Source organism: Erpetoichthys calabaricus, chromosome 11, assembly GCF_900747795.2.
Source record: "Erpetoichthys calabaricus chromosome 11, fErpCal1.3, whole genome shotgun sequence".
Classification (NCBI taxonomy): domain Eukaryota; kingdom Metazoa; phylum Chordata; class Cladistia; order Polypteriformes; family Polypteridae; genus Erpetoichthys; species Erpetoichthys calabaricus.
The window spans coordinates 148,351,636-148,377,437 of NC_041404.2; the positions used below are offsets into that span (position 1 = coordinate 148,351,636).

The window sequence follows — 25,802 nt, forward strand, 5'->3', positions numbered from 1 at the left end:
TTGAGGTGGGTGACCTGATGGTCTACGCTTACCACTGCATATCACATCACAGCTCCAAACAGCAGTGTTTATTTGCTAATACATGGAACTTACCCATTATTTCCATCTTTGCATCGTTTTTCCTTGGGTACTACATTTTCCTTACACAACAGAAAGATGTGTCTATTATATTAATTATTTGTCCTAACTGATCGAGCATAAGCAAGTCTCACATGCAATGGAAAAACCTAGTAATTACCATTTTTTTCAAAATTGAGTTTTTTTTTGTTTTTTTTTAGTGTTTGGAATCACTAGGTCTTTCCTGATGTTATAAAGTAGTAGTGATGGCCAAATATGTCTTCATTCTGGTCATAGCACGATGCAAGAAGCTCGTCTGTACACAGTATTTTACATATTGCAAGACAAAAACCTAGCAACTCCACTGACCAATGAGGAAAGACCAATGAAAACGTCGGATTGTGATCTAATGATTTAAATGCTGTGACTACATGATTTCAATGGCAGGTGTTGTTGACGTGTGAAGAAAAAAAAAAAAAAAACAAGAAGCTCAGGAAAAATGAAATCTAGAGATCGGGGCGGCATCATTTTCTCAATTTGCCGAAAACTTGAAAGATGCGACTTACAAGGTTTTTCCATAGTTGGTGAGAAGTGTTGAATGTCAATTACAATGACCAGCATTCTATCTATTACTGCTCTCTGTCTGTTGATTGATGTTGTCACAACCCTATAATCAAGAACTGTTTTAGGAACTGGATGTATGGAAACTCCATAGAAAACCTCAATTTCTACGGCTTTACTAGAATAACCAATAAGCAAATTTCAACATTAATGAATTTACTAGCTGTTCTACTCAGCATCACCCAGAAGAGTGATAAAATGTACATGATGCACATAAAATAAATAAAAAGCAGACCTGACACTTCTGACCTCCAAATCGCCACAGAAAGGCATGTATTTTTTCTGGTATTATTGAGTATCTAGTGATTCTGAGCTTATCAAGCCCTTGCAAAATTTTACTCTGAAGTTATCTATATTATCTATATCTATTATTTATTTATTATATTACATATCTATTGACTATATTTATGTATCTAGATTGCAAATACCATACATTACATAAATGTTCATATTGCTAACTACATGTCAATATTGCTGCTACTTCTTTGTCTTGTCTTTGCAAAATGTCTTCTTTTGTGTTTTAATTTTAAATTTAAATTCTATTTTTAATTTATTATTTGCACGTCATGTTGTTACACTGTGGACCCTGAGCTTCGCAATTTCGTCTATCTGTATACTTGTATATGGTTGAGATGACAATAAAGTTCACTTTGACTTTGAAAATAAGTGTAAGAGAAGTAATTTTGCAGCAAAGAACAATTCATACAACAGTAATAATAATCATCTAAATGGTTCAGTAATAATACTTAAATGTAATAATGTGCGTAGAATACACCACAGTCATAATATACAGCTCGATTGCTCAGAGACACACGAGGGTTGAGTGGCACAAACGCCTTCCTTCTCCTCCCTGACCCCAGGGAGTGTGCATCCCCTCTCAATCCCACCATCTCACTACTTTTACTCTAGTTCAATCAAAGGATCTTACCACAGATGGGTCATTTGTCTGCTTATTCTTTGTTCCAGACAACAACTTAATATGACCATTTTTGTTTGTCACAAGACACCCATTCAGAAAACACGGAATAGATTTTTGATACAATCAACTGTTAAACGTAAAAATCTTTCTTTTTTTTTTTAACATGCTTAAATATTTAAAAATTCTCAGTAATTACTGTGGTCAACATAAAGAACTCAAATTGATGTTGTTTTGTTCTGCAATCACTTATACTTTTGAAGTGTTTCAAAAAAAAAAAAAAAAAAGTAACATTGATATCATGTTGTGATCTAGATTGAGGTTAAATGGTCCAATAAAAAGCCAAAAAGATCCAATAAAAAAAGCCAACCTTTAGTGAGCTTGTTCTGATTATTATTTTTTCTAGATATTTATATGTAGATAATTAAAATTGTATTAGCTGATATTCACAGTTAGATGATACTGGAAATAACTGCAAAGTTTTGTAAAAATAAGTGTGGTGCAGTGCCGGATTAACCAATAGGCACATGTAGCATATGCTACGGGCCCCGCAATTTCGGGGGCCCCCAAATGGTGGACCCAATATTTAATGAAAAAGTGTAGCATTGAAAAACTGGTCTTTAAAAATATTATCTTTACGTTTTTAAACTGTAAATTTCTTACACAACAAAACTTTAGGGGCCCAACACATAAAATTCACATAAATATTATAAGATTCTTATTATAATCGAGAGTAAAATAATTATTTAGTCCGGTTTGAACTGTTCATAATCTAAACTTCAGATGATGCAGACCAACAGGGCCCCCAAATTTGAAATATGCTATGGGCCCCCAAAGCTCTTAATCCGGCCCTGGTGTGGTGGTTTTCACATGAAGCTGTAACAGACAGACAGAAACAACATTTGCATTCAAATACTTACATATACATATATACATATATATATATATATATATATATATATATATATATATATATACAGTATATCTATATCTATATATATATATATCTATATATATATATAGATATATATATATCCATCTATATATACTGTATATATCTATATAATGTATATGCATGCAAATGTTGTTTCTGTCTGTTTGTTACAACTTCACGTGAAAACCACTGCACTTATTTTTACAAAACTTTGTGCAGTTATTTCCAGTATACTGTATATATATCATATCTCTATATACAGTGGTGTGAAAAACTATTTGCCCCCTTCCTGATTTCTTATTCTTTTGCATGTTTGTCACACAAAATGTTTCTGATCATCAAACACATTTAACCATTAGTCAAATATAACACAAGTAAACACAAAATGCAGTTTGTAAATGGTGGTTTTTATTATTTAGGGAGAAAAAAAAAATCCAAACCTACATGGCCCTGTGTGAAAAAGTAATTGCCCCCTGAACCTAATAACTGGTTGGGCCACCCTTAGCAGCAATAACTGCAATCAAGCGTTTGCGAAAACTTGCAATAAGTCTTTTACAGCGCTCTGGAGGAATTTTGGCCCACTCATCTTTGCAAAATTGTTGTAATTCAGCTTCATTTGAGGGTTTTCTAGCATGAACCGCCTTTTTAAGGTCATGCCATAGCATCTCAATTGGATTCAGGTCAGGACTTTGACTAGGCCACTCCAAAGTCTTCATTTTGTTTTTCTTCAGCCATTCAGAGGTGGATTTGCTGGTGTGTTTTGGGTCATTGTCCTGTTGCAGCACCCAAGATCGCTTCAGCTTGAGTTGACGAACAGATGGCCGGACATTCTCCTTCAGGATTTTTTGGTAGACAGTAGAATTCATGGTTCCATCTATCACAGCAAGCCTTCCGGGTCCTGAAGCAGCAAAACAACCCCAGACCATCACACTACCACCACCATATTTTACTGTTGGTATGATGTTCTTTTTCTGAAATGCTGTGTTCCTTTTACGCCAGATGTAACGGGACGTTTGCCTTCCAAAAAGTTCAACTTTTGACTCATCAGTCCACAAGGTATTTTCCCAAAAGTCTTGGCAATCATTGAGATGTTTCTTAGCAAAATTGGGACGAGCCCTAATGTTCTTTTTGCTTAACAGTGGTTTGCGTCTTGGAAATCTGCCATGCAGGCCGTTTTTGCCCAGTCTCTTTCTTATGGTGGAGTCGTGAACACTGACCTTAATTGAGGCAAGTGAGGCCTGCAGTTCTTTAGACGTTGTCCTGGGGTCTTTTGTGACCTCTCGGATGAGTCGTCTCTGCGCTCTTGGGGTAATTTTGGTCGGCCGGCCACTCCTGGGAAGGTTCACCACTGTTCCATGTTTTTGCCATTTGTGGATAATGGCTCTCACTGTGGTTTGCTGGAGTCCCAAAGCTTTAGAAATGGCTTTATAACCTTTACCAGACTGATAGATCTCAATTACTTCTGTTCTCATTTGTTCCTGAATTTCTTTGGATCTTGGCATGATGTCTAGCTTTTGAGGTGCTTTTGGTCTACTTCTCTGTGTCAGGCAGCTCCTATTTAAGTTATTTCTTGATTGAAACAGGGTGTGGCAGTAATCAGGCCTGGGGGTGGCTACGGAAATTGAACTCAGGTGTGATACACCACAGTTAGGTTATTTTTTAACAAGGGGGCAATTACTTTTTCACACAGGGCCATGTAGGTTTGGATTTTTTTTCTCCCTAAATAATAAACACCATCATTGAAAAACTGCATTTTGTGTTTACTTGTGTTATATTTGACTAATGGTTAAATGTGTTTGATGATCAGAAACATTTTGTGTGACAAACATGCAAAAGAATAAGAAATCAGGAAGGGGGCAAATAGTTTTTCACACCACTGTATGTATATATATATATATATATATATATATATATATATATATATATATATATATATATATATATATATATATATATATATATATATATAGACAGACAGTGTGCATCCCATATATCCATATATATATATATATATATATATATATATATATATATATAGGCAGATGGCTGGAGTCCTTACCTGGCCGGGAGGCCCCAATTATGGAATGACCGGGGGAGAGAGTATTTGCAAGACTGTTTCTCCCTTGCACCGATAGAGGGCAGCCCCCTTGGCTTGCAGCAGTGCCACGGGTTGCGAGCATGGAAGCTCAACCCTGTTGGGGCCCATGGCCACCACCAGGCAGCGCCTGGACTTTTACAGGGCCCTATTTGGCAGCGCTTCTGCAACATCCAGAAGTGCTACCGGAAGAAACTCGTTGGTGCCCTATAAAAGGAGCAAGTCACCACCACTCAATGGCCAAAGTTGGGTGGAAGAGGACAAAGCCTGAGGAGGAGTGGAGGCAGAAGGACTGGCGGCCAAAGGGACTGTGTTCTGCTCTGTGTCTTGTTGTCTGTGGAAGGCAACACTGTGTAAATAAACCGTGTGCTGTGTGGCAATTGGTGTCCTGCCTGTTTGTGATGGGGTTAGAGTGGCTGTACGCAACCTGGACTTCAAAATAGATAGGGTGAAAGGCAGTACATAATAGATAGCTAGATAGATAGCTAGGAGTAGTATTAAATAGAAAATATGCAACAGATACCTAAAGTAATTTAGAGAAAGCCCACATGGACAATATGCAAACCCAACAGAGACAATAATAATAATAATAATAATTCATTACATTTATATAGCGCTTTTCTCAGTACTCAAAGCGCTATCCACACAGGGAGGAACCGGGAAGTGAACCCACAATGATCAGGTTCCTTCGAACCAGCATACTAACTACTGTGTCACTCTCCCATAGAATGTACTACATAAAACTAACATACATGTTCTTTCAAATAGTACACAACTAACTTAATATTTTCAAAAGCACCACAAGTCGGAATACTGCAATGCAACATTCAGTAGTTTTATGATTTTTATTTGTATTTATAATGTTTGACTTACTTTGGTGTGATAGGCTGGACTGTCCAGGAGGAATGTTGCCTTCATAGCTTCTGAGTAATTACAGGCTTTATACAAAGATTGGGCGTAATAGAATTTGTACTCCTCCACTTCTGGATGGATCTGTGTGAGCTGCTCATAACAGTCTGCTGCATTGAAGAAGTCTTGAACGTGGTAGTAACAATAACCCAGGAGGGACAGGGCAGCCCTGGACTGAGGTACAATGAAGAAATACGATGAACAGAATATAAGAGTAGGACATACTGTACTGTGCTATAAAGGTAACAAATGATATACACATGAATGTAATTTTTCATTAGCTAACAGGATTCTTATTTATATAAGAACTTTAAGGTTCTGGACAGCTTGACATGTTTTGCAACAGGCAGACTGGCACTTTATTTGCTCTTAACCCTTCTTAATAAAAGTCAAAATACTTGGGCTTATTTTGACTGTTTACAGCAGAGCAGTCTGTTCAGTTCTTCTGAAGTAAGATCCAACTTGAGATGTCTTGGCGTGCTTTTCCACGCAGCCTATTAACAAGTTTCCATTTTGTCCTCTTGCCAAAACTTTTAAACGTTTTTACTTCTTGGAGGTTTTCAGATTCAAGGGAGTTCAAAACCAAAGTAATGATGCTGTATTTGACTGGACTAGAACCAAAATGGATGTGGTTATAAAAAACAAAAAAACTTGAAAACACAGAATAGGAAACAAAAAGCCATTCCAAAACTTGAATGTACCTAAATGCACACAGTGCTGTGCAAATTAAATTGTAGAGTCACTCAAGTTTCCGGTAATGTCTCTGAATTTTAAGAAAGAAAATAAAACCAAAACAGACTATTATTCCACATAATCTTGGTTTTGGTCTTTGGCTCAGCATTGCCAGAACAGGCTCCCTCAACCCTATAATGAAAAGGGGATCGTTCACAGCATGGACTGATGGAAAGGAGAAAGGATTTAGCAAATAGATAGACTGTTGCTTTTGAATCACTGCTGATACCGTAGTATTAAAAAGAAAATATGCAATAGATAATGAAAATAATAGTCCATTACAGTGCACATTCACATACTGTATATACAGTAATCCCTCTTCCATCGCGGGGGTTGCGTTCCAGAGCCACCCGCGAAATAAGAAAATCCGCGAAGTAGAAACCATATGTTTATATGGTTATTTTTATATTGTCATGCTTGGGTCACAGATTTGCGCAGAAACACAGGAGGTTGTAGAGAGACAGGAACGTTATTCAAACACTGCAAACAAACATTTGTCTCTTTTCAAAAGTTTAAACTGTGCTCCATGACAAGACAGAGATGACAGTTCCATCTCACAATTAAAAGAATGCAAACATATCTTCCTCTTCAAAGGAGTGTGTGTCAGGAGCACAGAATGTCACATAGATAGAGAAAAGCAAACAAATCAATAGGGCTGTTTGGCTTTTAAGTATGCGAAGCACCGCGGCACAAAGCTGTTGAAGGCGGCAGCTCACACCTCCTCCGTCAGGAGCAGGGAGAGAGAGGGAGAGAGAGAGAGAGAGAGAGAGAGATAGAGAGAGACAGAGTTTGTTTTTCAATCAAAAATCAATACGTGCCCTTCGAGCTTTTAAGTATGCGAAGCACCGTGCAGCATGTCGTTTCAGGAAGCAGCTGCACAAAAGATAGCAACGTGAAGATAATCTTTCAGCATTTTTAGACGAGTGTCCGTATCGTCTAGGTGTGCGAACAGCCCCCCTGCTCAATCCCCCTACGTCAGGATCAGAGAAAGTCAGCGCAAGAGAGAGAGAAAAGTAAGCTGGGTAGCTTCTCAGCCATCTGCCAATAGCGTCCCTTGTATGAAATCAACTGGGCAAACCAACTGAGGAAGCATGTACCAGAAATTAAAAGACCCATTGTCCGCAGAAATCCGCGAACCAGCAAAAAATCTGCGATATATATATATATATATATAAATATGCTTACATATAAAATCCGCGATGGAGTGAAGCCGCGAAAGGCGAAGCGCGATATAGCAAGGGATCACTGTACTCGAGTATAAGCCGACCCGTGCGTGCGTGCATGCATCTCTCTCTCACGCTTGCTGCACACTTGCAGAAATCATCGTCGTGCACAAACCGAAAGGGAAACTGGCTTGTTCGTATAATGGGGGGCAGCAGGACCTGACTCGAATATAAGCCGAGGGTGACGTTTTTCAGCACATTTTGGGTGCTGAAAAACTCAGCTTATATTCGAGTATATACGGTATATGGTCAAATGTAAAATGCATCCATCCATCCATCCATCCATCCACTTTCTGAGTCTGCTCGTTTCAATTCAGGGTCACAAGGTCTTAAAACATATGCTAGGAACTGCAAGCACGGGACAAAAACCAACTCTGTATTGGATGTCAATCCATTAAACTGCACATCCATACTCCCTGGGGCCTACCTAAGTAACCTACATGACTTGAGAACAGGGGTGTCGAACTCCGTTACTGGTGGTCCACAGTGGCTGCAGGTTTTCATTCTAACCATCGTGGCGGATGGCTGGGGGTCCTGCCCAGCCGGGTCACCTGGAGGGTCCCAGAGAGGAGCAATACCTTCCCCGGGCCACGAGAGGGCAGCTGCCCTGGTCTGCGCGGGGGCCACAGGAGCCGAACTTGGAAGCTCATCCCAGTAGGAGCCCGTGGTCACCACCAAGGGGCACCCTGATACTTATGGAGCCCTGGAAGGCAGCACATCCGCCACACCAGGAAGTGCTGCCAGAAGAAGATTCCAGGTACGCCCGGAGTGCTTTCAGGTGCAAGAGAAGCGCTTCCGCCACACCAGGAAGTGCTGCTGGGAGAAGATCAGGAAGCACGTGGAGCACATCCGGGGGAGGTATAAAAGAGGCCGCCTCACTCCAGCAAGGGAGCCGGAGTCGAGTGGAAGTGGACAGAGCTTGCATGGGAGGAGTTGGAGGCAATAGTGAGAAGAAGGAGAAGAAGGAAGTCTAAAGGACTGTGTGTTGGTGATTACTGCACTGGGGGTTGGGTTTGTAAATAGGGGTTGCAATTAAAATGCGTGCGTTTTAAGACGTTCTGTGTCTGTCTATGTGTATCGGGTCCGAGCATTTCCACACCATCTTCTTAATTAGTGACTAGTTTGTGCTAATTAACTTCTTTTGCCTTCATTTTAATTAACGTGACTCGGGCCCCTTAGCTGTTTCTTATTTCCTTATTTAGCAGCCAAACAATAATGACACACAAAACAAGCCGCCACATGACTACATCATTTGTATGAAAACCTCTGATAGAAATAAATGTTGTTGTTATTACAAACGCTTGTATGACTGATTGCAATATATGGATGTGAAGGTTGGACGCCGAGGAAGGATGACCAACGGCAGTTAGAAGCTATTGAGATTGAGTGCTATCATAGATTGATCAGAGTTTTCTGGGAGGAGCACAAAACAAATTAATGAGTAAGTACAACAGCGAAGACATCTGCTGCTTAGAACAGAGAACATGATGAGGAAACAAGTGTGTTTAGAGAAGGACATACCGTAATTCATGTTACGGAGTAGGGCAAAGACAGAGAAGGAGGTGGACAGATGATATCAGAGATTGGACAGGCATGGACATCAATACAACTGCAAGAGGAGCGGCCGACAAACAGCAAGAGAGGCATGTCCTGCTCGGTGCCTACCCTCTTGGAGGTTGACACTACATGAATAACGGTGACTCACATAGCATCTGAAAAGAACATATGGAGAATTGACAATGAATTAGTGACATGACTGACAGAGGTATCTGTTCTATCCATTGACAATACAAAGGGCTTAGGTCAGTTGTTCCCAAACTCGATCCCAGGGACCCAGTGTGGCTGCTGGTTTTTGTTCCATCCAGATTCACAATCAGTGAGAATAACCAATAACAACTGATCTCATTTAATTAGCTGGTCTTTTTTATTCTTCTCTTATTCTGCAAACAGAAAAATGCAACAGTATGTTTTTTACATTTATAAGACATTTAGAAATATTATTATTATTTTTTCTAAAACTATAAATGCTTAACTCTCTTATTGTTTTCGTATTATTTTCCCCTTTTCCTGCGTAGTTTTCTCCCTTCATTTAAACCTAGTACTGACTATTAACAACCAGCAGAGCAGACACTTGGGGCTGAGTGTTGGCTCTTAGGCCGGGTTTATACTTTACGTGACGTGACGCATGCTCCAGCGGAAGCTCCTGCTACGCAAGTGTTTTACTGTTTATACTTGTGTGTGTACTTTACGTAAATCTGCAAGAATCCACCAGGTGGCAGTGCCAGATATTATCACGGTGGGAACAGGTTCGGCTTCGCTGTGTTGTGAATTGCCTGGAATGCCCGTTAAATTCCGATGACACCTTACCACAATATCTCTGAAAAGGATGTTTAATGATTAAACCCATCAATCCAGGGATGTGTCCATTCCAGTAAGCATTTGGGCACAAGGCAGAAACAATCCCTGGACAAGACATCAGCTCACCGCTAGGTGAATACAAGCACACACATACACACTGGCGTCATTTTAGTGCAACCAAATCTGCTTATCTTTGGAAGGAAACCGAAGCACACTGTGGAAACACAGCAGGAAAACATGTAAACTCCAGGTAGGGAATAGCAGTGATGTGACTCCCTGCGAGACTGCAGCGCTAACACTCTGGCACCGTATCACCCCCATGTGTGTAATTATTAACAGTATTCATTATTTAAACAAAATTAACGATTTATCTGTAAAATGTAACATACATACTTTAATGCATTTCATCATGAAAGTGATATCAAGTATAAATCTAAGGATTCTAAATGTGCAGAGAGTTGGAATCTCATAAATGTAATGTGTTCTGTGTGTGGCGATTACTGCTGTCAGGTCAGAAGGAAGCCCCAGAAAAAAAGACGGCACAAAAGATGGTATGTGAGACTTTTAAAATGTATTGTGTCATTACGATCGGGAATATGCGACGCTGGAATATAAAAGCACCACGAATGCATCTGTATGTCGGCATTTTGCGTCACCACATCGAACCATTCATCAAACATCAAAGCGTGCACATCGATCCCAGAGGATCCTCAAAGCGGCTTTCTGTCACATGTAGATAGTAAACAGAGACTCTGACGTCACATTTCAACTTTTATTACACTGCGCCCCCTGACTTTTTGCTGGTACTGCAACTCGCGCACGCATCGCGTTAATTTCTGAGGACCTGCTCAGTGGACACGTAAAATGAATGCTGGGAACGTGTGGCAGCCATGATGCGTGCGTGTACGCGTTGTGAGCGTGAAGTATAAACGAACCCTAAGGCTATGGATTTACCCTGGCAATTGGAAGGTTGACGGTTCGAATCCTGTAAACTCCAAAAGTGACTCTACTTCGTTGGGCCCTTGAACAAGGTCCTTAACCTGCAATTGCTCCATCCTGGGTATGACATTAATCTGCATCCAGGCCTGCATGTAGGCCTTCCAACCTGCAGGGGAAAAACCTGGGGGTTGGTGGCAGAATTAGATAGATAGATAGATAGATAGATAGATAGATAGATAGATAGATAGATAGATAGATAGATAGATAGATAGATAGATAGATAGATAGATAGATATAGATAGATATAGATAGATATAGATAGATATAGATAGATAGATAGATAGATAGATAGATAGATAGATAGATAGATAGATAGATAGATAGATAGATAGATAGATAGATACTTAGCCCTCTGGCCACCATAAAAAAACCTCATACCAGTTCCATTCTACCTGAACTTGTGTGGTGCTGAGGTGTCACCCATTGCAGGGCTAAACTCGGGTACCAGTCTGACATCTTGAGTTGATTCATCATGTGGTGGGTGCAGCAATGCACTGTATCAGTGCATGCTCCTAACCTAGAGCAGACACCCAGGATGATGAAAGCTGAGCGACTTCAGTGTCAGACCCGTTAATTAGTAAATAATCAATTAAATAACCAGAACACCTGGAAAGGCATAATGGAAATTAGGTTGAAAATGCTGTTAATGATTTAAAAAAAAACTACATATTCCCCATATAACTACTCATTACATTTTAATAAAAATCTACCAAACTTTGTAATTTCTACATTGACTCCAAAACACAGAAACTGGGAAATAACTCACTTAATTAGGCTAAGAGTCCAATGAAAAACTAAAGGTGGTTGGAACAAAAACCTGGAGCCACAGCGGGTCCCCAGGACCGAGTTTGGGAACCACTGGCTTAGACAATAAATTTCTATAATGAAGCTATAATGATGGAGGGGAACTAGACTGAAATGTTAAAATACACTCAAAAACTAGACTTGGATACAGTAGTCAAAGATGTTTTAGAGATGGCCAAAATAAAACAGCTCTGAAAAGAAAAAAAAAAAGGAACTAAAATTGGTTGGAAATTCATTTTACATTGATAACACATCATTCTCAAACCCATTTAAGACAATTTAGGGTTGTGGGGAACAAACGGGCACAAGGCAGAAAGCAGCTCTGGAAGTGGAGCCACTGCTTTGCAAAGTCCTCTCACACAGGAACTGCCAGATTGGTTACTTGGGATGTACGAGTAAAACTGAAGGAGTCATGCAGAGGACGTGTAAAGTCCAGACAGACAAAGTGCACTCACAGAATTCAAACCCAGAATGCTGGATCCAAAAAGCAGCTGTGCAAACCACAAGGCGACTATGCTGTCCCACCTAACATTGATGAAGTGTTGGAATTACAGACAGAATAAATATAAACCCGCTACCCTGCCCTTAGCGGTAGAAAGTGTATTGTTCCAAACGGATGGATGGAGCCACTTTTTGATTAAGATGTGCTTCAGTTTAACATAAAAGAATTTTTCTTCCCTTAAGCATTGGACTAAAAAAATGTTAAATGTCAGTGCACTGTCATTTAAAGATTCTTTCCAGCCCAAAGATTACAAGTTGTGTTAATGGTTTTAAGGAGAATTACACCAGAACTTTAAACACACTTTCAAGTTGAGATGAAACAAAAGGGTCTGCTTTAGAAAAATGTGACAATTGCAAGGATCACTGCACTCCGATTCTAACCTGAAGGAGTAAGATTTTAAAATATGGGCATCTGTTGTGTGGGGAGAGGAACTGCATACTGTAAGTGCCAAGACACAAATAACTTTGGTTTTCCTTTTATGATTTAAAGATAATTTAGTTAATCATGGTTACATTTCCAAAAATAACAACCATAAAATGATCCTGTGTATAAACATATGAGGTCACGTGGAGGTTGTGGAATTTTTTAAAAACCTTTGGGGTGAATCAAATGTACAGCTTAAAACATATGCTATGGTAATCTTTTTTTTTTTTTTTTTTAATATTTTTATTTTATTAATTTTTATTGTAATCATTCCATACAAACAGATCAATTTATAACCCAACAAATTTGAAAACAAATCAAACCCCATCCCTGAGAAGGAGAGCTTAGCTAAAGGAAAATTTCTTTAAGCTTTTTAATAAGGCAACATTAGACAAAAGAAGGGGAGAAGTAAATATCTATATAAATAAGAGATGGAGAAGGGAGTTAAATGCAATAATAGTTAATTCTCTTATTCTAAAATAATATTGATTAAATCCTGCCAAGTTTTGAAAAAATTTTGTACAGATCCTCTAACTGAAAATTTGATTTTTTCCAATTTCAAATAATATAAAACATCAGTTTCCCACTGACTTATAAGAGGAGAATTAGGATTCTTCCAATTTAACAAAATAAGTCTGCGTGCCAAGAATGTAGTGAATGCAATCACCGTTTGTTTGTCCTTCTCCAATTCAAGTCCATCTGGAAGGACACCAAACACAGCTGTTAGTGGGTTAGGAGGGATTGTGATACTAAGGCTGTCTGAGAGGCACTTAAAAATTTTTGTCCAAAATGATGTTAGTTTGGTGCAGGCCCAGAACATGTGACCCAGTGAGGCAGGAGCTTGGTTGCAGCGCTCGCAGGTTGGATCCTGGCCTGGAAACCTTTTGGACAGTTTTAAGCGAGACAGATGAGCTCGATATATAATTTTTAGTTGAATAATTCTATGCTTTGCGCATATAGAACTCGAGTGAATTCTCTGCTTTGCTACCTTCCACTCCTTTTCTGATATATTGATTAAGAGATCTTCTTCCCAATGTCCTCTTGGATCTTTGAAAGGTAGGGACTCTAATAAGATTTTATATATTGCGGAAATAGTGTTTGTTTCCTCTGAATTGAGCAGTATTTTTTCCAGCATTGTGGAGGGTGCAAGGTGGGGGAAATCGGGCAATTTCTGTTTAACAAAATTTCTAATTTGAAGATAGTAAAAGAAATGTGTAGCTGGGAGGTTAAATTTTGAACGTAATTGTTCAAAAGATGTAAATATGTTGTCTATATAAAGATCTCTGAGCATTTTAATCCCAAAACTTTTCCAGGTATTAAAAACTGGATATACTTGCGAAGGTTGAAAGAGGTGGTTCCCTTGCAGAGGTGCCACTGATAAAAGATTTTCCATCTTAAAATGCTTCCTAATTTGGTTCCATATTCTGAGTGAGTAAAGCACAATTGGGTTATTAGTATATTTGCGATAACTTTCATTTATTGGAGAGCAGAGCAGGGAATATAAAGAAGTACTACAGGATTTTACTTCTATTGCAGACCAAGCCTGTGTATGTGCATTTATTTGTGTCCAGGTTTTTATGGCTTGTATGTTTGCTGCCCAGTGGTAATCTTTAACAATAAAGAGCTGTAATGGAGAATGGCATAAGTGAAAAATGGCCATCAATTCATACTCTGTCCTCGACTGTCTAGTGAAACAGAGCCTATCCTGGAAGCAACTTGCACAAGGTTGGGACCAGTCCTGAATGGGGCACAAATCTATGACAATGAACATTCAGTTAAAACCCCACCACACACACACACACACACACACACACACACACACACACACACACACACACACACACACACACACACACAAGGCCAATTTAGAGTGTCCAGTTAAACTGACTTTCATTTCTTTAGGAAGTAGAATGAAAATCAGAGCATACTGAAACAAACACACACAAACAAATATGGAAGAACATGCAAACTCAACACAGACATTGTGTGGGTCCAGAATAATAAAGTTGCATGGAGCAATAAAGCAGCTGCGCTAAATGCTAAGCCACTAAGGACTGAAACGGATAAAAAATAAACCGTTAAACAACATCAAAAAGAGGAAACAGAATTCCATTACAGTAGCTTATCATTTGATCAGTTTTTATAATGCACTAACTGAAATACCCAGCGCTGCCTGGGAGGAAAATAAAGTTTGTTTTTTTTAATTGTTGAGAAAAATATAATATATATAAAAAAAAAACTTTAAAAATAAAAATAATGAACAAACAATGAAGACTCACTAATGTGCTTGTCTTGCGGTCTTGTATGTACGTTATCATCCAGCTGATGCTCGGAACCGGCCAACTTTATTTAATTTCAAAAGCAATAGGTGCACAGTGGTGCTCAAACATAAAGAATGCTGGCAGTCACCTCCAGTTCGCCCTCTGATGGTCGTTCAGAGTGTCAACTGGATGATAACATGCATACAAGACCGTAAGATTACCCCTCACTCTACCCAGAAAGGGGTGGGTTAGGGCGGATTTCACCCTACAGTATTTGTAATTGACCAATGAGAAACATGTGTACCAAGTTTCATGACAATCGCTCCAGCTGTTCGGAAGTGATGCTGGAACGAAAGAACGAACGAACGAACGTAGGTACATACGTACATACCTACGTACCTACATACACACATACTGTGGAAGCCGGCCCGGACACAGACAGGCGGACACGTTCAAGTCACCCACAACACGTTTATTATAAATTATGTATAGTTCTAAGTGCACCACAAACCCCCAAAGTCCAGGCCAACTCAAATGCTTTACTCTTCAGGCCACCTCCTTGCTTCGCCTCCCGAGCTCCGTCCTTCTCCACTCCCAACTCAAGCTTTGAATGATGGGAGGTGGCCCCTTTTATAATCACCTGGATGTGCTCCAGGTGTTTCCTGGCAATCTTCCACCGACACGCCCCAGTGTGGTGGAAGTGCCGGCTGCATCCCCGGAAGCACTCCGGGTGTCCCTGCTTCTCTTCCCCCCAGCACTTCCGGGTGTGGCGGAAGTGCTGAGGTCCAGGGCTCCCAAGCATTGGGGTGGCCCCCAAATGAACCAGGGCAGTCGCCCCCACGTGGTCTGGGGAAGGCGTAAGCCGTCTTCTGGTCCTCTGGGGCATCCCGGCCGGGTCCCCCCCAGCCACCTGTGACAATACATACATACATTGACTTTTATATATACAGTAATCCCTCCTCCATCGCAGGGGTTGCGTTCCAGAGCCACCCGCGAAATAAGAAAATCCGCGAAGTAGAAACCATATGTTTATATGGTTATTTTTATATTGTCATGCTTGGGTCACAGATTTGCGCAGAAACACAGGAGGTTGTAGAGAGACAGGAACATTATTCAAACACTGCAAACAAACATTTGTCTCTTTTTCAAAAGTTTAAACTGTGCTCCATGACAAGACAGAGACGACAATTCCGTCTCACAATTAAAAGAATGCAAACATATTTTCCTCTTCAAAGGAGTGCGCGTCAGGAGCAGAGTCTGTCAGAAAGACAGAGGAAAGATAAACAAATCAATAGGGCTGTTTGCTTTTAAGTATGCGAAGCACCGGGGCACAAAGCTGTTGAAGGCGGCAGCTCACACCCCCTCCGTCAGGAGCAGGACGAGAGAGAGAGAGAGAGAAACAGAGTTTGTTTTTCAATCAAAAATCAATACGTGCCCTTCGAGCTTTTAAGTATGCGAAGCACCGTGCAGCATGTCCTTTCAGGAAGCAGCTGCACAAAAGATAGCAACGTGAAGATAATCTTTCAGCATTTTTAGACGAGTGTCCGTATCGTCTAGGTGTGCAAACAGTCCCCCTGCTCAATCCCCCTACGTCAGGATCAGAGAAAGTCAGCGCAAGAGAGACAGAAAAGTAAGCCGGGTAGCTTCTCAGCCATCTGCCAATAGCGTCCCTTGTATGAAATCAACTGGGCAAACCAACTGAGGAAGCATGTACCAGAAATTAAAAGACCCATTGTCCGCAGAAATCCGCGAACCAGCAAAAAATCCGCGATATATATTTAAATATGCTTACATATAAAATCCGTGATGGAGTGAAGCATGATATAGCGAGGGATTACTGTATAGATTTATTACTATAGGCACATAAAGTATGGAAATAGGGACCATTTCAAATCACACCTACATTTGTCTCCTTTATGAACTACACAAGATGGAAAAATGATTCTCTTCTCTTTTACCTCCCACTTTCTTTCATTCACGTCTTTCCTGTCCTTATTCCATTTTCACTCAGACATTCTCTACCTTTTGCTCCACATGCCCAAACCACCTCAGCCCTGTTTCATCTCCACACCCGATTTGTCATCCTTGCATCATTACTTTCCCTCAATTGTATATTCTCCCTTGAAGAGACTCCACTCATCCATCTGACCATTCCCTTCTCTGTGCTCCAAGAGATCACACGGTTTATATGCTTGGAAAGACAGATTTAGTAATCACTTACTTTAGACTGTTTCTGCAGTTCATTAGTCAAAATCTGGATTGCTTCTCCATGTCGTCCATCTTTTATCTGCAAAAAAAAAAAAAAAAAGTAATAATACTTAAGTAGATTGGCACAGATGGGACAAACAAAAAATACCAAGTTAAAAATGTATTTCCAGATTCTTGCTGGGACTTGGTTAATAGGCTTAGTTTTGTTATTGGTTTTCTTTTTCTTTTAGTATTTAATAAGTTTTCATTAATTATCTTTTATCGTCAACAGTTTTTAATGATCTCCCCGTGTTTCGGTTTTATTTTGCCTGATGCCTTCTCCTCTTTTTCTTGAGCCTAAGGGGATGGGCTTTTACCAGGAGTACCCCGAGCCCCAATTTAAGGCATTTGACAACCCATTCTGCAATAGGCACTACACTCTGTGTCTATGATTTGAAAATAAATAAAGATTAAAAAGTTAAGATCAAGGTATAATTGAGAATATTCTTTTGTTTAGGTCATCCATGTGAGAGTTCCCCTGTTTTGGAATTTTCTTCAGATTAACTATTGTTTATTTAAATTTTTGCTTTTAAGAATTCCTCCCTTTTATAGCTGATATACTTACTGTAAAAGTAGCCTTTCAGTATTCCTTTGTGTATGAGGTTTAGTTTTTCTTTACTTGAATAATTATTCAATTTTTTTTGTTGATTTATTAAGCCTTAAGTGTTTTTTCAATAAATTATTTACTGCACTAGCAAACGCTTGGACTTCTGGTCCTCAAAGTAAGATTGTTTATGTGCTTTTTACGAAATACAATTGCCTGGTTACTCAGGTGAGGGTGAAGCCCTAATGGTGATGAACACATTTGCAATGAAAACAGTTAGTTGCCCAGTGCAATGTGCTTCACTGTCAGCACTTGTCTCCACAGTTCTTTTAATATCTGCCAAGTTGCATGGCCGTGTCGCCACTTTACACAACAAAGATTCAAAGCTCCAATTATGTGGCAGAGGTAGCCTGCACCTCCATTTCTTTGGTCACGCATGACCTGCATTTTCAATGAAAACGATCAGTCGGCCTGTGCAATGTGCTTCACTGTCAGCAGATATGGCTGCAGTTCTTTCCTGGCTGCAATGATGCATGCCCACACTGCTGTTCTTTTCCATTCAGCTATGTTGTGCAGCCATACTACCGCTTAACACATGAAGGACACAAATCTCAATGACATGGCTTTGGTAGCCCAGAACCTCCAACTCTTGGGGTCTGTTAGGCATAGCTCATAGTAAGCTTTTGACTAAGATGAAGATCAAGGTTAAGGTCCAGGCCCAGTGATTTGCCAGTTTCTGCGTGACAGTCAATACTACCAGTCAAAAGTTTGAAAACACTCAGACATTTTCATGTTTTTGATAGAAATTGCTACTTTTTTGTCAAGATACCATTAAACTGATTAAAAAATATATAGCCAAGTCTTTACTAGTGTTGCTAATGGCTATTACTGTTTGAAATGACCGATTTTAATTTATAATTCACAAAGGACTGCAAAGCCCCATTTTAAGTAGCCATTTCTGCAGTATCCTATTGGTCAACTCCCACATCTTATCCTCAATCAGCCATGTGTGAATGCTAATTGGTTATTAGAGAAACCTTTTTAAAATTGCATTAACACATTGGTTGCAAGGTACTGGCACTGTTAAAGTACAGTACAGGGTTCAAAAATGTCCAAAATGAACCAGTTCTCTCAAGAAACATGTCAGTCTGCAGTTTTTATTCTACTGCAGAATGAAGGGTATTCCATGCAATGGATTGCCAAGAAACCGAAGATTTTGTAAAAAGGTGTCTATTACTGTCTTGAGAGAAGCGGGCAAACTGGATCTGACCAGGACAAGAAAAGAACGGGAAGGCCAAGATGAACAACTACACATGAGAAGAAGGACATCAGAGTGTGTAGTGTGAGGAACAAACATCTTACAGGTCCTCAGATGGTTTCTTCCTTAAAATACACACCAAAGACCAGTGCCATCTGTAACAGAGAAAAGAGGACTCCTGGTTTCCATGCTTTTCCAGGCACCTTCCATTCAGTGTCTGTGATCTTGTGTCCATATTGACCTTTTTTTTTTGCCAGTTTCAGATATGGCTTTTTCTTTGAAACTCTGCCTCTTAGGCCAGTATTGTCTTTCTCGGTTTCAATCCTGGTTAGAGCCCTCTTATCACAACACGGTAGCAGACACCTTTCATTTGAAATCTTTTGTTTCTTGCCAATGTGTCATTTATAACCAGGGTTGTGGAGTCAGTAGATAAATCCTTCGACTCTGACTCCTTATTTTCTGGTACAGTACTTCTGACTCCGACTCCCCGACTCCTCTGTATTTAACATGTTAATGTATTTTCCATGTTGATTTAAGTAAGGCAACATACACGTCATTTAACTACAGTACTACTGGCTAGGAAGCTGACTCTCTACCATATTGGCCAGTTTAAACAAAAGACAAGAACCCCTGAACACACATCAGGCCATCGCACACACCTCCACCTACATCATTACCCTTGTTTAGACTCAAATTAACTTGTTAAACACATTATATCTGAAATAAAATGAAAACACTTTTGTAATGTACCATAATCCAGATTACAATATGTGAATGTCAGGTTGTATAATAGCTCAGCTGAACTTCACACTAGTAGTAACACAACTATGCACTGGGCTTTATTCTTACATTAGAGAAGTACTTAATTAGGACTATTGTTTGTGAAATGGGACATTTGAACTTGTATTTTTTTTTTCATTACGATTTGAATTTATTATGAGTAGGTACATTTTTACCGACTCCGACCCCGACTCCAGGTACCCAAAATTGTCTCAGACTTCGACTCCACAGCCCTGTTTATAACAATAACTTTCATTCTGTAAAAAATAAAAACAATAGACTGACGCATTTCTTGAAAAAGCTCTTTGATTTTTTGAACCCAGAACTGAACTTTACCAAGACCTGTGTCTTGAAATTCCAAGTGGACAGATTAGCAGGTTTCAGATGTACTAATGCAGTTACAAAGGTTTCTCCAATAACCATTTAGCATTTATACAAGACTAATTAAGGACAAGGTAAGCAAGTTGACCATTAGGACACTTAAGGTATGCCTGCAGAAAATGGTGCTTGCAGTCATATGCGATTAATAAATTAAAAATCAGTAATTTCAAGCAGTTATAGCCATTAGCAGCACTAGCAAAGTCTTGGCTGTATTTTTAAATCAAACACATTGCAATTTTTGGGTATGCCAAAACTTTTCACTGGAGTAATAGTGTATGCATGTTCAATGCAGATTGCCTTTAGTTTAAAAAAAACTGAATAGACCTAGACAAGGAGGTAACTGTGGGAATGTGGACCAACATATTCCAAAACAATACTGAAAAGAGGTAATTCTCCTACACTTAATTACTTTTCAATTTACATTTTTTCACAAGAAAGCAAGATAGCAGACTATGGCTGAATCACATATGCAACCATGAATGTGCCTCGGATTAACAGATCGGTTACGCTGAAAATCCACAACAGCTTTACATGGACTGTCCTGACGTTTGGTTTTAAAAAAGTGAAGCTATTACTGTTCTTTAATATCTGATGTACAAATAATACCGATTTTCAGAATCATTATTCGTGAAAAACAAGCGGTTGTTTAACATAACGTTTAAAGCTGTTAAAGGCTGCAATGTTTCCAAATATTACTGCACATCCAAGACGCAGCCTTTATGTATAAGCTTTCTAATACAGTAATTTGATTTATAATATAATAAAGCAGAGAATTAGCGCGCCGTACTGTGAAAGTATACAAGACATAAAAGGCACCGCGACCCACGCCAACGCTAAACCACTCAGATATCTTACCATCTTGTAAATGACGGCGGTAAACTCGCCGTCTTTAATCTGAGACATTGCCAATTTGCGTTTGAAGAGTAAGTTTAAGTGGTCATAGATGTAGTTTAATGCGAACGCCTCTTCTCCCCGTTAATACTCCGCGTCTCTGCGGGTACTTCGTGTCTCATGGCAACCAACCCGGAAGTAAAAATAAAAAGTCACCGACAACCGGAAGGGAGTGGTTAACCAACGCCGCTGCTGTCAGTGATCTCTTGCTGCCATCTATAATGGGGATGTTAAATTACAGCTCTTCGGCTTTATTTCTCTTTTCTATTTATCTATCTATCTATCTATCTATCTATTGAATACAGTGCCATCTATCTATCTATCTATCTATCTATCTATCTATCTATCTATCTATCTATCTATCTATCTATTCAAAATAGTGCCTTTCATTCTCTAACTATTGAAATTACTGCCTTTCATAATCTATCTATCTATCTATCTATCTATCTATCTATCTATCTATCTATCTATCTATCTATATCCTAACTACAGGGTCACAGGGGCTGCTGGAGCCAATCCCAGCCAACACAGTGCGCAAGGCAGGAAACAAACCCCGGGCAGAGTGCCAGCCCACCGCAGTATCTATCTATCTATCTATCTATTGAAAATAGTGCCTTTCATTATCTAACTATTGAAAATAGTGCCTTTCTCTATCTATCTATCTATCTATCTATCTATCTATCTATCTATCTATCTATCTATCTATCTAGCCAACCCTCTATATCCTAACTACAGGGTCATGGGGGTCTGCTGGAGCCATTCCCAGCCAACACAGGGTGCAAGGCAGGAAACAAACCCCAAGCAGGGCGCCAGCCCACCGCAGTATCTGTCTATCTATCTATTATATAGTGCCTTTCCTATCTATTATATAGTGCCTTTCCTATCTATCTATCTATCTATCTATCTATCTATCTATCTATCTATCTATCTATCTATCTATCTATCTATCTATCTATTATATAGTGCCTTTCCTATCTATCTATCTATCTATCTATCTATCTATCTATCTATCTATCTATCTATCTATCTATCTATCTATCTATCTATCTATCTATCTATCTAACTGGAGACAGGATACAGATGCAAAAGGTGAACATACAAACTGACTTGATCCCAGGTCCACAGAGCTCTCATAGCATTAACCACTATGCCAATCATTAGTTAAACAATATTTAAATTTAAAAAATACAGATCAGAGGGAACGCCCATCCACAAGGGCTCCAATTTTTGTGAAAGGCACAAACAAATCAATGAAATATTCATTTTAACGTGTAGGACTGCCAACTAGACTCGCTCTTTTTGTGTTTTTGGCAGGGCAGTGTAGCACATGCTGCCCATGCTCATGTCCCATACCCAAACACAGCATAACCATTGCTAATTTCACAACATACAATGTCAGCCTCCAGAAATGCCCCTTGTGTTTATACACCCTACTACTGATGGCAATGAAGTGGGAGAATTTAAAACAACACTGTGCCATTGCTTTCAATCCTTGACAGTTGTTGCTTTCAACACATTCCTTCATTATTTTTAAGAAGAAGTGAACAACATCCTCCTCACTGACCCATTAGCTAATCAAAGCCAGCCACTCACACCCGCTCATCACCCCCCCCTTCACCACCAGGTTGATGGCTGGGCTTTCTGCACACGTGTCAGCTATTAGGCTTTTTCTGTTGACGTGGCACTGGGGAGCTGGTGTTTGCATACGGGCGGTGAGAAGCAGCTTGTTAGAGCAGGGCAGGGAGCTTTCCTGGCGCTCCTCTTGCTCGCTGTCAGGCTGCTAGCTCTGATTTGTCCTTCTTCAGTGCGGAGAGCAGTTAACATCGCCTGCCACATTCATAAACAACAGTGAATGCATTTGAGCGGATATTATCCAGGATGTGACAGCAGACCCGACTGTCACTGCCAATTATTCTGTTATGGTATTTACCGGGCATCTAATCTTATCAACTCTCTGCCCATTTCACTTCATATTTAACCTTTCTGGATGCCTGCATGGTCTCTCCTTCTGCACACTCAGTTGAGGTATCCATTGGCCACATTTACAGTACAGTCTTTTTTCCTCTTCAGTTAGGTGGTTCATTTTGGCCAGACGATGACTGGGAGTCAATGTCCTCCCCTTTTTCCAGATAAGTGTATCTGCTAATCCTTGCTAGGGTGCCACTGGAGGTTGGTTTCCTTATTCTGTCCCAGTAGTATGCAGTGGATTCAGAAAGTAATTCAGACACTTCACTTGTTTCCATATTTTGCCAGGTTACAGCCTTATGCTAAAATCATTTACATTCACTTTTTTCTCCCATCAGACAACACTCAACACCCCAAGAATGACAAAGCAAATGAGTTAAAAAGAAAAAAAAATCAAATCTCACTCTGACAGAAGTATTCAAACTCTTTACTATGACAAGTGAAATTTCTCTCTGGTGCATCCCATTCTATTGATCACCGTTGAGATGTTTCTACACCATGTTTGGAGTTCACCTCGGGTCAGTTCAATTGATTGCACTAATTAGGGCAGACACACACCGGCCTGTAGGAGGTCCAACATCTGAGCAAAAACCAAGCCACGAGGTCAAAGGAATCGCCTGCAGAACTTAGAGACAGGTGTCGTAAATAAAGAGTCTCCACAAAATTAAAAGAGTTGGGGAATGACCCCGTATAATGTCCTGTGGACGTGGCAAAGAAATATTTGCAAAAATGATCAAAAACCCAAAAGCAATTGTCAAATTGTAGCAGTGACATGGCGTTGATATACAAAAACATGGCTCACGGAAGTGATGTGGCAGGAGATGACATCATAACGGGTGGACAGAAGTGATGTCATCATTGGGAGACCGGAAGTGACGTCATCATCAGGAAACCGGAAGTGACATCATCATCTGGAGTCACAAGTGGAAGTGACGTTGGGCGGCCATCTTGTAAATTTGGAAGTTTACGTGGTGAGTAAATGGAATTACTTTTCTTCTTTTGGTCTGATTAAAAAGAGAGAGAGAGGAGTTAGTACCCTAAATCAACCCTTCATCTCATGATATTTCTCACTTGTTGACTGCCTCCTAAGCGCACATGTGTGACACAGGATTGTGTGGGGTCACAGATCTTGGGAAGGCTACACAACCAAAACATCCTTCAGCAACTACGGTTCCATAAATCTTAAATGGAGGTAAACCAAGAACCTGATGGAGCTAATAGAGATGACCAAGTACTCGATGGTCACTCTGGCTGAGCTCCAGTGAAACTGTGTGGAGATGAACAACCATCACTGCCACACTCCACCAATCTGGACTTTATGACAGAGTGGCCAGACAATAAATGACGCATGGGGTAAAAAGGAGAAGGCGTCTAAAGGACTCCTAGACTTCTTTAGTCTGATGAAACCAAGATTAGCGTCTTGTCTGGAGGAAACCAGGCATTGATCAGCACCTGCGCAGTATCATTCTAACAGGTGTCACACACGTGCAGTTAGGAAGCAGTCAAAAAGCCTAAAGGTGAGTGAAACATCGCGAGACAAGGGGTTGTCACAGGGTACTTACCTAAATCTCTCAATTTCTGAGCAGGAAAACCGAGGAGAAATAAAACGACATACTTCTGGGTTCCAAAATGGCCACCGAGACATCACTTCCGGTGCCAGACATGACGTTACTTCCGGCCACTACTGATAACATCACGTCCGGTTTTCTGTTAAGATGACGTCGCTTCCGTCTACCTGTTTCGACGTCACATCCTGACAACCATTTCCTGTCTTCATTTTCATTTACTGTAAATAAACGCCATTTTGATCACTGTAATTTGTCAACTGCTTAAAATACTCTGCTTTTGATCATACAATGTGTTTTTCTTTTGTCCGGTGGACAATATACTGGGACGGTCCCCAAAACTTCTTTTTGGTGAAGCTTGTTTTTATTTATAAAGAAGATATTCTACACAGGGAACCATAATGCTGTGGGGTTGTTTTACAGCGGCACAGGCTGGCAGACCGGACAGGGCTGAGGAGGAGCTGACCTGAGCAAAGGAAGGAAACACACTTAATGACAACCTGCTCCAGGACCTCACACTGGGCCCAAAGTTCACCATCCAATAGAACAATAACCCTAAAGCACAAAGGAGACACAAAACAGGAGAGGGTCAGGGACAACTTTGGGAATGTTCTTGACTTGCCCAGCCAGAGTACAGACTTCTCTGGAGAGACCTGAAAACAGCTGTCCAGTGACAGTCTTCATCCCTTCTGACATAGCTTGAGAGGATCAGCAGAGAAGAATCTGCAGGCTGCCATCTGTCTGAAATGGGCTTCAACGAAGTACCAAGGAAAGGGTCCAAACACTTGTGAATGGGCGACACGGTGGTGCAGTGGGTATCACTGCTGCCTCGCAGTAAGGAGACCCGGGTTCGCTTCCTGGGTCCTCCCTGCTTGGAGTCTGCATGTTCTCCCCGTGTCTGCGTGGGTTTCCTCCGGGTGCTCCGGTTTCCTCCCACAGTCCAAAGACATGCAGGTTAGGTGTATTGGCGATTCTAAATTGGCCCTAGTGTGTGCTTGGTGTGTTTGTGTGTGTCCTCCGGTGGGTTGGCACCCTGCCCAGGATTGGTTCCTGCCTTGTGCCCTGTGTTGGCTGGGTAGGTGCATTGGCGATCCTAAATTGTGCTTGGTGTGTGCTTGGTGTATGAGTGTGTGTGTCCTGTGCTGGCTGGGATGGGCTCTAGCAGACCCCTGTGATAGGATATAGCGGGTTGGACGATGACTGACTGACTTTCTTGAATATAAAGTATAGGGAAAGTATTGTAATTGTCTAAAGATTTGATGTTGAGATTTTGATGAATCTTGACGTTTTAGACCTCCCTGACTTTCTCGTATACATACTTCTCGTAAGTATGGGGA

At 40.3% G+C, this 25,802-nt stretch overlaps 1 protein-coding gene across 1 annotated transcript in view; it reads right to left on the reverse strand.

The window, feature by feature from the left end:
* flr (fleer) overlaps positions 1 to 21,073 on the reverse strand; it is an 84,501-nt gene extending 63,428 nt beyond the window's left edge. Inside the window, exons 1-3 of the mRNA XM_028814307.2 lie at positions 20,900 to 21,073; positions 17,056 to 17,121; positions 5,497 to 5,706 (exon numbers count right to left, since the gene is read on the reverse strand). Coding sequence (XP_028670140.1) covers positions 5,497 to 5,706; positions 17,056 to 17,121; positions 20,900 to 20,947 — 324 coding nt within the window. The 5' untranslated portion in view covers positions 20,948 to 21,073. The remainder of the gene's footprint in view (positions 1 to 5,496; positions 5,707 to 17,055; positions 17,122 to 20,899) is intronic.
* Positions 21,074 to 25,802: the final 4,729 nt, after the last annotated feature.